General features: G+C 36.4%; 1 protein-coding gene across 1 annotated transcript; it reads right to left on the bottom strand.

The window, feature by feature from the left end:
- Positions 1-3,832: 3,832 nt before the first annotated feature.
- Positions 3,833-13,156, bottom strand: LOC127455546 (paired box protein Pax-9-like). Its single transcript, XM_051723533.1, has 4 exons — positions 12,965-13,156; positions 11,766-12,398; positions 8,691-8,830; positions 3,833-4,925 (listed from the first exon to the last, which is right to left on the bottom strand). The coding sequence occupies exons 1-4, from the start codon at positions 12,966-12,968 to the stop codon at positions 4,671-4,673; spliced, it is 1,032 nt and encodes a 343-aa protein (XP_051579493.1). The 5' UTR covers positions 12,969-13,156; the 3' UTR covers positions 3,833-4,670.
- Positions 13,157-15,980: the final 2,824 nt, after the last annotated feature.

The raw sequence follows: 15,980 nt of genomic DNA, 5'->3' as shown, positions 1-15,980 counted from the left end.
TTTTACATTTAATCATGTTTGTAATGTACTTATAAATGCTACTAATCCATGATAAATTGAGGAACTTATGGAATTGTTTTGGTGCCCTCAGAAATAACACTTTCTCAGTGTAAAATCACTATTGAAATGTTGCAACACTGAAATCATCATAATGTTGGGGAGTTGTAACTTGTTATTCTGGACTGGATTGTAATTCTTTGTTATTAATAATAACAAATTGCAGTTGAGAAGGAGGTGGAATCTCTGTGGTTTTAATCACTTCCGATGATGAGTCACCTGATTTTTATTTTTATTTAAGTTAATTGTTTTTCTCCCTCCGTACCAAACTCTGCAGGGTGATTCAACAAAGCTCAGCACAACTTGAAATAATGAAACTGAAAAATGCAAATAAAATATAAACAGTCAGGACTGCCTCTCTATGATCTCATAATAAAAATATGAACACTGTGCTGTGTTCAACTTTTGTTCACCTATTCTTTCAGCTCTTTATTGCTCAGAGGTTTAAGACAACCCGTTGGATGACTTTAAACAATATGACAATCACCTTTTGCATTCCACCCTGACCAGTGTGCATTTTTCCCCTCGCATGGTCCCTTTTTCTCTTTAAAGGTCATGTTTTATCTCACTTCATTGATTAAAGGTGACAGATGAGTTACTAATCGCATTAGTTTTTGTTCAAAAGATACAGCGAAGGTGTTTGTTATACCCATCTTGTTATGCACAGAGACTGAGACTCAGACACTCTGTTTAATGCTGGAATCCAGTGTGCATATGTCAGTCTGGGTTGTCATAGCACCTCAGCCTCTCAGCCTCTGCATTAACTCTTGATTGGTCGTACCCTGTCAATCCTTTCAACAGCCTTTTAAAGTTTCTCAAAAGCTTCGCCAGACACATTTTCAGACTGCACTCATTGTTTTCCACTAAAAAGTCCTCTTTCAAGTCACATGAAGCATTATATCTGATTAATAAGAATTGTCTTTTGTTATACAATCTTTTAACCTTTCTCTCCCTTTTTTGTGTTTGACCTTTCTTTGTTATGAATGTAAATGTTGGGGCTTCCCCTATGGTACTTGTTAAAGGAATATTACGGGTCCAATACATTTTAAGCTCAGTCAACAGCATTTGAAGCATAATGTCGATTACCACAAAATATAATTTCGACTTGTCCCTTGTTAATTGTAAAAATTACACTGTTACAGTGATTGCACTTACAATGGAAGTGAATGGGGCCTACATATAAACATTCAAATACACAAAGTTTCAAACGTATTGCCACGAAAAGTAAACATTATTTGTTTTAATATGATTTTAGTGTGATAAAATCACTTACTAACCTTACCTGTGTAAAGTTATATCCAATATTACAACTTTGTTGTCATGACGATATAACACTGGTAATCTGGTAAATGTCATAACATCAGTAAATCCCTGATTTGATCACACTAAAATCATGTAAAGAATGTAATGTTTATATGTTGAGGATATCCTTATGAAACAGTGTGTGTTTTAAAGTTTATGAACTGGCCCCATTCACTTCCATTGTACTGTAAGTGCTTAACTGTAAGCTTGATTTTTGTTTAAGAGACAACAGACAAGTCTAAATACATTTTTGTGGTAAGCAACATTATGCCACAAATGCTATCGATTGAGCTTAACTTGTATTGAACCCAGAACATTCCTTCAAGCCAGCGGCATAGTGTCGAACAGCCAGATCCACATTCAGTTAGACCTTAACTTTGTGTGTTTAAAACATACTGTCCTAATACACCAGGGAAAACGGTCTGCTTATGGTCAGCTGCCCTTTAAAATCAAGCTAGCACCTCGGTCAGTCCACACGCAGTCCCTGTGCAGTGTAACCATGCTCCACGCTCCTGTCTTCAGCCTGATTGCACACAGTCAGCTAAAGATAACCATGTGACATTTGACTTGACTTTCCATAGGAATTAATTCTAAACAGATGTATGCGCGTGAGCAAGTGTGTTTTCACTTTCCTCCCTGTTTCAATGGTGGCTTTAAGAAAGATTAAGGTGTTTGTCATGTTTCCTGCTGTCATAACTTTTCGTGCGTGCGGTGCTCTCTTTAAAAAAAAAATATACTTTTTCCATGTTGTTTTAAACATTTTCCACAAAGATCAAAGTGAAAATAGATTAATCAGTATTTTTTGTGCCTTTTTTGGGGGGGGGGCACAGATACTATTTACCACAAACACATATGCTTCTGGGATGGACCATAGACCACGTTCGCCAAACAAATCATATGCTACATCTTCTAACAGAAGTGCACCATGGCCGTGTAGATTTCTCAAAAAGGCTGGTGTGTTTGTCTTTGTTTTCTAAGTGTGTTTACGTCTGTTGACCCTGTATTAAATGCATTAATGCATGGCTGTGATATGTGTGTCCAGTAAATGCATCTGTAATGTCAGTAAAGCCAACGTCCGTATCAGTGCTGTCAGCGCATAGGTAAATGGCATTCAAAGCTCTTCATTTGAGTAGAATAGGGTCTGCGGAGTTTGAGGGGTGGACTGTGACATGTAATGCACTCTGTATGTGGTGGTTTGTGTCTGCCTTTTTTTGGTGGTTTAAATGTGCTGAAAAGAGCACCTCGATCCCAAAGCAACGGTCCGTGACCACTGGGTTGGGGTGAAAGTGTTTTCCAAGTCAAATCAACAGCAGTGCCAGCAGGACTGTTTGCACTGCAACATGTGGGGACTGCGTATATCGTAACATTAGGGGGACAGAGAGTGTGTGAAGGTGGTGTGTGTTTCTGTATAGTTGGGTTAATGAATGAAAAGGCATTTTGTTCAGTATAAGTCACTTTTTAATACTGCATAATGGTGACAATGTGGTGTCTTTGCCTTTTTTTTCCCTTTTAGTGCACCAACAAAAAGAGGCAGTGTGTGTTCAAGCAGTTGCAGTCCATAGTGATATAAGATTTTTCTTTCTGTCTTAAGCTTATCATTACACATCAACTCTGGCTTTAGACAAAGCTCAGAAGCAAAAGGCCCCAGGAATGTGTCTGCATTCATGAAACACCTGAGTGAAAGGGCTTACAATGGTGTGTGCGCATTCATGTCAATGCACGTGTTTGTGTAAATGTGTATTTTTCCTAGCCTGGTATATTCAAGACGCATTCAAGTTAAAGAAAATCAAATAGAGCTCTCTTCAAATTCATCAAAAGCAAATAAATAGGGACATTTTTGTTACCATCCTTCATGAATAGTATTCATTTGTGTAGAGGTCTGATAAAGAAGTGAAAAGACACATTGTTTGTCCAGTTCTAAGTTGTTGTAAAACCAGAGACCATTTGATTCAAAACCATAATCGGAGTTTTGGCAATATTCAAGTTTTGCGGGGGGAAAAAGACCAAGGTCGTTTAAGTTGATGATATGATGTCGTTCAGTAAAAAATCGAGAGCAACAGTGAACACTGCTGTAATTTCTATATCGCATAGAAATGATACTGACTGAACAGTTTGTTCTGCATAATTAATAACTACAGTTTATAGCAAATCATTATCTTTAAAGTAATACAATTTTGATGAGCTATAGTTAAGGATATAAAATATTATATGGGCTACAGTAAGATTATTTAGTTAAAGAATATTTTTTTATAAAGATACAATATTTTAAAATCTATTTTTTTTTCATTTATAATCTATATACAGTTGTTTATTCATTTTAGTTGTAGTAGTAGTAGAGGCACTCATAGTATTAATAGTATCATCAAGGACTGCAATGGAATTATCACTGACCACATTTAGATCACTTTAAGGTAAAAAAAAAAAAAGAAATGGGGTAAAAATTAAAACAAAATAAAATTATACTGAACAAGGCTTTTACACATGTCTCTTTTAATAAGATACATTCAATTTCATTGTGCAATGTCTGGAAGTGTGCAGCTTCACTGATAATTAATGTTGCATGAATGAATGCTCCTGTTTTCCGAATGTGCATCAATGTCCCACATGTTGCCTCTTCTCCCCATATCTGTATCAATTGCACTTCATTCAACGTAACTTACCGTCTAATAAATAAACGTAATAACTTTTCCCAAGAGCTCTGGCATACATTATTAGTGAAGTGAAACTGGTATCCAAAAAGACAAAAAAAAAAAGTGATTAAAAAAAAAACGACAATAAAAAAAGAAACAAAGCGGAACATCTAGACATTAGCAATTTATAACACCCTGAAAAACAGTAAATGCAAACTGGTCAGTTGTTTTACATGAGATTGCTTATTCAACCATTTATATTTGACTCATTTTCTTGAAAACATACAAGAACAATATATTCACTGAGAGAAGCACCAACATTGAACTCAGGCTAGTGTACTGAACACCATAAAGCATCTGACGTTCTTTACTACTTAATCCTTTGCTTGGTTCAGATCAGAGAGGATAGCTTTTGCATTTTCTCACTCTTAATCTCTTTTTTTTTCCTGTGCAGACAAGTGGGCGATGCTGATACGGAGCAGGAGATCACGGGCATTCAGAATGGTACATGGCTCGTCTGACAAGTCTTTCATAAATATTGTAAAGGCATACATTAGTAACATTAGTCCATCCAGAGAGAGTCGGTCTGAAGTCCGTATTGCCGTGTGTTTCCCCATCTCTCTCTTTCTGTCATTCTGTTCTTTTGCTGTCTCTCTTTGACCCCACACGCTCCTTCAAAACTCACAGAGCAGAGGCCATTACAGGATGGAAAGAGTCTCGCATGGCAGCCATGCTCTTGAAGGCTAGTGGGGCGGTGATGTCACAGCTGTGGGGAGAGAGAGCACTGCCATTGGGCGGCTGCCATGTGGGGCCGGTCACATAGGCCGACGTGGTGCCGCTGTACCCCATGTAGGGTGACACTTGGGTGGGAGGGTGGTAAGGATGGATGCTGGGAGCTGTGACATAACTGTTCACTGTGGGCAATCCATTCGGCATCTGAAAATAGAGAGTAATGTGTGTAAGACTTGTGCTTGAGTAGATAAAACACAGGTGGCCGAAGAGATAAAGTTATCCTGATAGTGAGGATAAGAGAGCAGCGGGCAAGAATACAAATATAAAAAAGATGGAGCTGGAAACCTGGACTTTCTTGGACAGTCTGTGAACAGAGATGTCGTAAACGAGGGAAAAAAGGACCAGATATTAACAATTTTGTCAAAAACGGAAAAGCAATATCAAGAGAAATGCATGCGCATGGATGCTGTAACTCTTTGGCTGAATGTCAATGTCAGTTCAGAAGGAGGAATTCACCTGGATGCATGGTGGTCTCTGACTATACAGATGAAATCCCTTTTGTTTCAGAGTTTAGGATTTATTCACTCATTATGACATGTTTGACCCCTAGCCCTCAGATACATAGCTTACAAGTATTATTCAGTAAAATTGAATTGATTAAATACATAGTAAAGAACATAGAGAAAATGCTAATAAAAAAACTCAAATGAGATAAAAATGAAACTTTTAAGGATAATACCGGAATAAAGAAAAGCATTCAGATGTCCCTTCATCTTATTTGGTCACTGATGAAGGACTGATGAAGAGTTTAAATAATTTAAAGGGAAGTTGTCCATACTTCACACATTTACCAGCGGGTACTTGCTAAAAATGTGACAAAGTCCTATCGATGAATATTCTGGCAGTCTAGACGGCTATTTTTAGTATTAGTTTATTTTTGTGGCGTCAAAATGCACATTATCTGATGTAGCTACTTTTACAGACCGTTAACAGTGTGTCTTTTACCGAGCTCAACATTTTTTTATCTTGACCTAAAATTTCAAAAATCCTGCGCATATTAGAAAGTAGCCTATGTGTCTTATTTATGCAATATACAAAAAAATAAAAAATAAAATTAAAAGAAATGTATTGAACTGAAGCACCAAAGTTACTGCTCTGTTGTTCTTTATTACATTAAATGTAGAATGAAATGCTTGCTAAACTATTTTCAAATAAATCTTCATATTTCCTGATAACACCAGCACAATTTCACCGAGCAGCTGAAAAAATAAAAAAATAGTAGTCTAGTGTTATGACAGCTTATTTTCGTCACAAAACAGAAAATATTACGAAATCTAGAAGAAATCGTCTGATTTATGCCACAACATTGAATTCTTTAATCGTAAATTTTATGCTCTGTTTGTATAATGAACAGATCATTTTATTTTTGTTTTCCTCCGACATTATATACATATATATTATTTATTTATTTATTTATTTATTTATTTATTTTTACTTTATGGAAAGTGAACTTGATGTTTCAGTCAGCCCCCTTTATCTCTAAATGATGAAGTCGCTTTTCTATCTATAGTATATGTTAATGGTCCGTGTGTCAAATAATAAACATATTACACTTAGCTTTATTCTGTAACGTTATGCTCAACTTCACAAAACGCAGAGGTTAAGCACATGTACAGTCAACTATATATAATTTTATGAACTCAGGATCAATTTAGGTTGTTCTTGGAAATGAGACTGGAACAATAATGCAATAACTTAGTGATTATTTCGGTATTAACCAACCTGAATTCACTGTAAAAGTGCAGTTCTCTTAAGGAATATTGTTGTAGGCCTATGCTCATTAAAATCGTGTGAATTACAAAGCATTTATCAATGACTCCTCTTGGCTGTTAATTAAACATTTGCGTTTTTTCTGTCTCAGAGGCTTTGTCTATTTGCTATCCTCAGTTAGCAATTGCGTAATGCAGTCTGACTCGTGATAGCTGATCATTTATCCAAGATGACAGACTCAAACACTCAGCAGTCAATGCTATTCATCATCTTTTTGAAGGTTTCAATCTTCATTTCTTAGACAACCTGTTTCAAGCACTCATTTTTACGTTTTCAGTCAGAACACGCAGAATACACGCCAAAGCAATGTTTCAGCGTTGGTAATAAAGATTTATTCCATCGTATTCCACGATGCATAAACCTCTTAGACCGCACAATAAACGATTAGTCATTGTGTTTGTTGCTGCCCAGCAGCGCACGGATAAATAATTTGAACGTGTGAGCCGGATGGCACGCGCGTTATCCGCGAGCTCTCTCCAGTCTCATTCAACTGCAACACAACCGCGCGCACCAGAAACCAAACACTTGTACACGAGATTCTCGACTAATAGGAGAACTTTTGTCTTCACATGTCAGTGTAGCACAACCAGCCACGAGCCAATCTAATAATGAAGCTCATAATAGTCTCTATCAAATCACTGTTCAACTTAAACTGTAAGTGTTCGTGCTTCCTTAAAATGTTCAGTTTGGTCAACTTGAGATGGAAAGTTGTTTAAGCAGAGCATAAAGTTGACTTAAATATAACTTAAAATCAGCATAATGTATTCTGAAGTAATCTTGACTTTAATAGTGTAATCAACCTTATACTAATTCAGTTCGAGTTCATTTTTTCATTATTAATCATAGTAAATAATAAGGATTTGCCCTCGGGGTTGATGGATCTTTCTTCGTACTGATTTCCAAAAAGCTGCAGGTTCTGGGTTCTGTTAAATAATAGACTGGGCCAACTAAAATTATTTAATAATCTACGTGTTTAAGACAAATGTATAGGCTAACCACGATTTAAGAAAAATGTCTCAATATTGTTTTAGCTTCAAGCTGCAAATGGACAGGTACATATATATATATATATATATCCTGTTTTTAAGACTTAGTAGAACATGTATATATATATATAAGTTAATGAGCACATAATCAAAATATTCAAGTAAACTACAGTTTAAAACTTAGCTGTACAACAATTAAGCATATTTTTTATTATTATTTTAAAGTTTTATAAAAGTTATTTTTTTAAGTTTTATTATTATTAAAATTAATAATAGTAATAATGAAAAATATAATTCGTTGATTCAATTTTTCTTCGTGGTATATGCTCATTTTGCATATGTTTCTGACGGAAAATTAAATGTGTTATAAATATGTTATAAATATAAATACATAACACACACACACACACACACACATATATATATATATATATATATATATATATATATATATATATATATATATATATAAAATAAAAAATAAAAAGTTTATGACAAGTAAAGTCATAGTTCAATACGGCTAGAGCTTTTACAAAAGTTTCCTTATCAGAAAAGAGCCCGAGCAAAAATATATAAATAGTTTAGATGTTTATTAACGTGAAACGATGCATAAGGATCAAAACATGTATTACATTGTACTTCTGTATTTCGCAGAATTCTGTTTTCACTAAATAGAAATATTTAAATATGCAAACACATTTATATTCGTGGGTTTTATATACCTAACCTTTGCTTCTTAAAAAAAAAAAAAAAAAAAAAAAAGCCTCCGGGAGGCACAGCATCACATCAACAGCTCTGTGCGAAAACGCACCCAAGTAAATGTTGTCGTTCGTATTAAAAATAGAGAAATTTGTGATGTTAAAGTTGAAGCCTACACTTTAAAATGAAAGCAAAATGTTTAAGCGCAGTGGCTCACACTCTTTGCACAAGGCCCTGCCGGTCACGCCAAAGAGACACTTATTGAAACATGTACGGGCATAATTTGTCCAACACACACACACACACACACACATGGAATTGCCAAAAATATGGATTTCCTCTATTCCTGACAATGACAACTAATTGGCTGAATCAGGTTTTCTTTTAAACATTTCTGCTGCTTCCAGAATTGGTTTTGATTCTTTCTCACTGATAACATATGAGGCTTCTTTACCTGTGTGTATTTTGCTTCAGGTTTTAAGTGAGGTTTATCCACGCCATTGACTAGTGTAGAACTCCCTGGCGAAAAATTACTCCTGTTATTAGCGCTCCATTCTTCTAGTTTGGCGCTGGGAAAGGACGGACTGTCACTAACTGGGGGCAAAACAGAGACATGGAAGACTGGAGTCAGATAGGACAAGCGTGGGGTACAGGACTGCCACAGCAGAAGAACTTATTCTGTAAAGCCGTCTGCACTTCCAACTATCTCAAACTCACCAGACTCACTCAATACTGGTGTTGCACGTCTAGATATAACCCCAACGTGTGCATTATGTATTGTAAAAACGGATTAGGCACATTTTTGGTAAGTATGTTAACCCTTGTGCGACCTTGGGGACATTTTTGTCTTTTTCATTTTTGTTTTTTCGATAATTTTGGCTGTGTTAACGCCAACGGCATACATTTTGCCAAAGGTGTGTATTTTGCGGGGAATTTTGATATTTCAACCTCAGTTCCTATAATACATCTATAATACACTGTGTACACAAAATAGTTACACTCAGGACCTTCAGGACAAAAATGTCCCCATTGAAACCCATTAAAACTGCAATATTTGCTCCCAGTGCCATTAAAGCATAAAATCAAGAATTCTATGATATTATGCTTTCATTCTGGAGCCTTGGCTTCAAAATTTAAAGTTTTTATATTTTCCTTCATATGGTGCCATTTTTCTCATGTTTAGCCTATGGAGTAAATACATGCTTTTTTCATATTTTCTGTTTGCTGTATTATAGAGCACTGCAGGCCAATTGAATAAATAATGCAGCTAAAATTGTGTGGGTGTGTTGGTGTGGATGTCAGAGTGTGTTTTGCATGCGTGTATTGAGAAATGTGTGTGTAAAAAACAACAACAGCGGCATTGTGTAAACAAACTGGCATTCAAAGGGTTAAAATCCTGAAATGAATGAATATTTGGTAGTTATGATCAGGACTGATGTTGGTTAAAAAATCTTAGTGAAAGTGGAAAATAATATTAATATATAAAATTTGATGCAGGCATTTTTGTCCTCTAAGGTCCTGTGTCTAACACTGCACAAAAAATAAAAATGCATCAGAATCAGTGTTGCTGCTAATCATTGTCATATCCCAGACTGTGATCATCCCCAAAAATCCCCTTAGCAATTAGTATATGGAAAATAATTCATTTTATGTTTTTTTTTTTTTTCATAAAAAACAACAGTGGCATTATAGAAACTAACTGGCATTTAAAGGGTTAAAATCCTGAAAATTAAGGAATATTTGGTAGTTATGGTCAGGACTGCTGTTGGTTAAAAAAATTAACTCATAATATTAATATATAATATTATTATGGCAGTTTTTTGACGCGGACATTTTTGTCCTCTAAGGACCTCTGAGTAACTTTTTTTACATTGACGCACAAGGGTTAAGATCATGATGAAGTTCGCATGTTTATAAATGAAGCTCACAGTATCATGGATGCCTTCGTGTAGGCTAATGATAAAGAACATTTACCAAGCGTCTTCCTTTGAGGACAAATTTGATTTACTTTAACCGTTTCCCCTTTGTGCATGATGGATATTATATTATACACGGTTCCTAAAGTTTGAAATTGGAAAAGCAAGCCCACCGGTGTTGTAAGGGCCACAAAGTCGTTTTTCAGCGGAATCCATCTATTTTGTTTTATATTTTTTTAACAACGAATAAGCAAGAATACACCACAACGCCGGCATGTTTTAGTTTATTCTTTACAGTTTGACTAATGCATACGAATTGTACGAGGCCTATTGGTTGTAACTAGACTCTAAATGATGACAAACTGTCCAGAAGTTAGTGACACACATTATGCCAGTCAAACCGTCCTCAAAGTGTGTTTGCAGATTGTGTGTGTGCGCGCACTTAAAAAAAAAAAAAAAAAAAAAAAAAACACTTTTTGAATGGTGAAATAGTTGCAGAATACACCTTATTGAACTGAGCCAACATGATACTTTATTTCGGTTTTCAAAAGCTGCCGTAAACATCTGCTAATAATTTTGAAATGCGTTAATGGTTTATAAAAACCTCTTAAATGCAGTATCCTCCCCTGCGTTTTGAAGCATTATTATCCACAAAGCCTTTGAAAAAAGGCAAAGAACTGCAGTTAAATATGGACCGGCTGCGGCCTTCACGCTTTACTGTACAGAGCACACTTAAAGTGAACGGAGGGGCAACTGACTTTCAACCCGATTTTGCTTTTAGTCTTTTAAATCCATTTCCATAGAGCAAAGTTTCTGAGATGAATTTAATATTCACCAGATTTCACCATTGCTTGGGAGAAATCATATGTTTTTGTTCTAAAATGCTATTAAATTGTAAATTTTGGTGTGAATTCCAAGTGATTTTTTGCATCAAAAACATTTCTGTGAAGGCCTACTTCAGTTGCAAGTAAATTGTGTTGTAAGGTGTTAAACAACCCGATCTCATAAAAAGTCGTACGTAATTTACGAGTTGGCTATTTCGTATATTCTCGCACGATGTTGTTCGCCTAAACTCGCAGGACATCATCATCATGTGCAAATTCCCTGATGCCAAATTCTCTGCTGTTCATACTCTTCCTTCTCCAAAATATTTCACATCCCCTGCTCGATTATTACTAAAAGCCTTAAACCATCTGTTTCAATGCAAATTAGTGTTTGAATTAGTGGAGCTTCTGCAAAAAACCCTGAATCCCACCTGCTGTAAAAAAAATATATATATATAAATAAAATTAAAAAAAATCGTTTCCTTTTTGCTTTATTATTTCTCTTGTTGACCTGCTGAGACATGATAAATCAAATGTTTAGTCCAAAATTCTAGTGTCCAAACTAACATTATGAACTTTTGAAATAGCTTAATATTGATAGCCTATACCATTTGGCCCTTCCATTACTTTTCCTCTATTGCATTCATTTTCTTTGTTTCACACAAACATACACACAATCTCAAACACACTTTGATAGGCCTGAGACCCAACAGTGCCTTTTCGCATGACCAACAGCATGCCCACAAACACGTGTGTCTTTCTATTACCAAAAACTGAGACGGTGCTTACTTTGCTGCTCCGTTATTGACCGAATGCCCAGAATATCAGTAACAGAATGAGAGGAAGGCCATATCCTATGCATTGCCATGTGTCCAGGAAGAGTGGGCATGCCAGGCGGAGTTGGTACTTTAGTCCCAGTGGCTCCGATTGGAGTAGGATACGAGTACAGGTGGTTGTATGGCAGGGTGGGTTGTGGCTGGTGATGAGGGCCCTGTTTGGTCGACTCGTACTGGTTCTGTTGAGACAGATTTCCGATCTTGTTACGGAGAATCCTACTGATCGAGCTGACAGAGGGCAGATTGAATTTATCACACACACCGTCGGCGAGCAGTCTGTCTCGAATCTCCCAAGCGAAAATGCCAGGGTCCCGTTGCTTGTAAGTCCGAATGTGCTTGACTACGGTCGGGGTCGTGACCCTTGGCTTGCTGCCGCCGATTGCGCCGGGAAGTATCGAGCCGGTCTCGTTGTACCGGGCCAGAATCTTGCTTACACAGCCGTGAGAAACGCGGAGCTGCCTGCTGATGTCGCAAGGCCTGATGCCCAGCTGGGCCAGCTCTACTATCCTGAGTCGGATGGCATTGGGCAGGGGTCTTCCGTTCACAAAAACACCGCCTAGCTGGTTCACCTCCCCAAAGGCTGGCTCTGATGTAGATATATTTAGAAAAAAATAATAATAATTACAGACAGACCGATTAAAACATCAGCTTTTACTAGGCCATCAAATGCGTCACATTAAGGTTATGGATAAATGTTTCATTCGTCCGCATGACAGGCAATGCCTTAAGATAACTTGTGATTTGTCTGTTTATATTTGTTTTTTAATCAAAGTCTGTGTTCAGTTCAATGCAATAAGGGGAACAAAAACTTTTAACATCCTTAGTCCACAAACTCCGCAAAAATGTAATGCATTCTTTGACACATAGGTCATGATAAACGAAATTGCACATTAAATAGTTTTGGAAGAGATCAATCTTATTCGCGGCAAAGTGCCACTCTCAGAGCGCCAATAAAGTAGCCTATATAGCAACTTTTTCTATTCCCCCGTAATGACGATCAAAGCATCAGACAATGTGACGGTTTGAATCGAGATCTGAAACATGCATGACTAAGTATTGTAACAGTTTCTGTTTTTTTGTTTTTGTCAAAAGTGCCTATGCATGCCAATTCCTATACGAGAAAAAGCATGAAATATGGATCGAAGAACTTACCCATTGCGTTCAGCCTCCCGATGATAAAAGAAACTTCAGAATGTTGCCCTGTTCTAAACTGTTCCGAGTCCAGTTTAGCAGGTTTTTATTGTGCCGAAGCCGATGTGGATGAAAATTGAGCGTCCGAGACGGATGCGATTATTGCGATACCGATTACTTGCAAGAGAGGAAAATTCGCCTTCTGTTTCCTGATGGCAGGGAGCACAGGCTTACATTTCAATCCCAGAAAATGATGGGTTGGACCTACACACATCTCTCCAAGGCGAGATTCTGTCAGCCAATCAAACTGCGCGTTTCTCCTATGTTGATGTTTCATTGGCTGACAGGTTTGACATGACAGGCGTTCTCACTGGCCTAAGCTTCCCCTCTCGCTTTTGAACTAGTGGACAGGGTTACCCGAGTGTTGCTTTTCTTTTTAGCCAGATCTAAGAATGGTAAGTTTTTTTGCAACATTGCATTGTCATTTTGTTTCATAAGCATACTTCTAATTATTTCGTCGACTAGTCCAGGGAGAAAATCGCTGATCGGTATTTAATTTTTGTTATATCACGAGCCCTGAGAATGCATTTTGAAATGGTTCTGATTTTTTTTTTTTTTTTTTTTTTTAAGTAGTTCACGTAATAATAATAATAATAATAATAATAATAATAATAATAATAAACTATATATTTACAGATGCATTTTTATTTTGCTGTAAAGTTCTAGAACTCATGGTTGCACTTGATGTTTTCGATCTGGGAAAATAATAATAATAATAACAATAATAATAATAATAATAAAAGGCCTATGGAACTGTCCCAGTGTTATTTTAAGGTGATATAAAGCTTTGATATTTTACAAAATACCGCAACACTCAAGTGTTGATATTTATTTTACATATCCCAAAAGTTATTGTGTATGACCTGTCATAAGACGTTAACTTTTCTGCCACAATGAATTTATTCGTGCGAGATACGTCATATTTAGTGGACAGTCCAGAAGTTATGAGGCCATTGAATGAGATAGGCTATGCTTTTGTTAGATTAGCCTATAATTCAATGACAGCCAAACATGGATCAATGAAGTCTGCTTTGCAATTGAGATGACTTATTTTTTGTAAAGTGTAAACAAAATAGTCTGGTGTATGTTAGATGTTGTGGTTGCTGTATGCCACTAAATGTGGGCTGTGCATTATTGGTCTTACAGTATGTCTGAAAGAAATATAGGCCAATGCATATTTGATAAAGTTTCTTTCTTTTTTTTTCCTGTGTGTATTTTCTAATGTATGTATGTGTATGAACGCTCATCCTTGTTTGAACAGACTGATAGCCATTGCAAAGATACTGGCAAGTTATTTGTATTATTGTTTCCTTTTTTCCATTATCATCGTTTGCTTTACTTTTCAGAGTATTTCTATCAAAAATGTGCAGGATGCTTCACTTTCTACTTAGTTCGGATCTCGTAGAGTTATCTCAATCCGCTTCACAAAATGTGGATGTATAAAGAACCGAATTAGCGTTAGATCATGTGCATGGTTCGTGCGCGTGCAGTGTTGTCCCAAACAGAAATTCATTTATAGTGTTCCTATAACATTTTTGCTAAGCATTTACCTACACTAAGGCAGGATTTTTCCATCCGTCTGATTGTTGAGGCACCGCTCTTCTGTATCACTGAAAAGTCTCAAAAATGATTCCCATTCGTTGAGATAGGCCTACCTTAAACCACCTACCAATGTGCCTAAAAAAGTCCACGCATGCAGGGAGATTCAAAACATTTGCATACTCAAATAAAACGCTTACTTTTGGATTAAATTCTTTCACAGTAAACACCATGGATTTGGCATGCTTGTATGGCTTTTTTCTCTCCCTTTCTAGCCGAATGATGGAGACGGAGACCTCGAAAGAAAATGATTTAAAACTGATCGCATGCTGTGCCAATGTCTCTAGAGATGCATATAGAAAGGGCGAAGAGCCGATGCCTCAGGCACACCTAGAGTACCCTCTCTATGGATTAGCTGAATATCTTTAAGCGTATGTTAATGAAGGAATAGTATGTTAGTGGGATTGAAAGTTCTCTTGCGTCTTTTGCTGTTATTGAAGAGACAGAGCATAAATTTAGCGCACTAACTGACCACTGAAAGATAGAGAAAGGAATGTGTTAATGAGGTGTGAAGGCTGATGTGAAAGGCAGTCACTTTTAGCCTTGTCGTGGGAGAGATTCACATGATATTTGCGCTCTTAAGTGTGTGCAGGGTATCATGAGCTTTTGGAAATAGACATTAGAAATCAAAAATATAAATATGTATTCTTTCGTAATAATAGCAATGATAATAATACACGAGTAGATGCATAAGAAATGACTCAGTTGTATTTAAACATGCACGTAGGTAGAGACTATTTAGAATTTATTTTGCTTTATTTTAGAATAAGAAATAAACTGATAGCTGGCATTTGAATAGGATACTTGATAGCGTATAAGAGCCTAATAGAAAAACTATTAACCAGTTTGAGAGCTGTTTATTTTTTTATTTTATTGCATTTATATTTTATGATAAGAATAACATAAAATGAACAATTCCTGCCAGCAGTTGTTATTTGTAAGCTGTTGTAGAGTTGCTAATTTATTAGGCACAGTAAGCTTGAATAAATGTGTTCTACCTCATACAGAACATGGCTGTATATGCGTGAAGATAGCGGATAAAGCTGTGTGTCTCGAATAAGAGTACGCAGTCTACATACAGGTGACATGAAATCCATTACTCACTAGATCACGCTGATTTTTTTCTGCCTTTTGTGTCTGGTCAGTCAGATTGGTGCACTGATTGTGGAGTAACATTGTTTATTAATGACATCCCATGCCGTGTCTTTTTAAGACTTAAAATTACAAACATGACATGATTTGCATCAAGCCAGTTTATTAAGTCATGTGTTTTAAGTAAGCTCTGGATGACGCAACTGACTGCATCCTTAGTAATAAATTATATAGCCAAAGTCTACGTGTTTCTAATGTGTGTTTCCGTATTTCGAGGATGATATCT

Source organism: Myxocyprinus asiaticus, chromosome 17, assembly GCF_019703515.2.
Source record: "Myxocyprinus asiaticus isolate MX2 ecotype Aquarium Trade chromosome 17, UBuf_Myxa_2, whole genome shotgun sequence".
Lineage (NCBI taxonomy): Eukaryota > Metazoa > Chordata > Actinopteri > Cypriniformes > Catostomidae > Myxocyprinus > Myxocyprinus asiaticus.
Note: the sequence above shows the minus strand (reverse complement) of the source record. Positions and strands in the feature narration are given on the sequence as shown.

Excerpts from the sequence above, each read along its gene's own strand:
- LOC127455546 (XM_051723533.1), bottom strand. Across the intron at positions 8,831-11,765 it reads GTCAATAACGGAGCAGCAAA|TTAGTGACAGTCCGTCCTTT; the intron begins GTAAGCACCGTC and ends TTTTGCCCCCAG. Across the intron at positions 4,926-8,690 it reads CTGAAGCAAAATACACACAG|ATGCCGAATGGATTGCCCAC; the intron begins GTAAAGAAGCCT and ends CTCTATTTTCAG.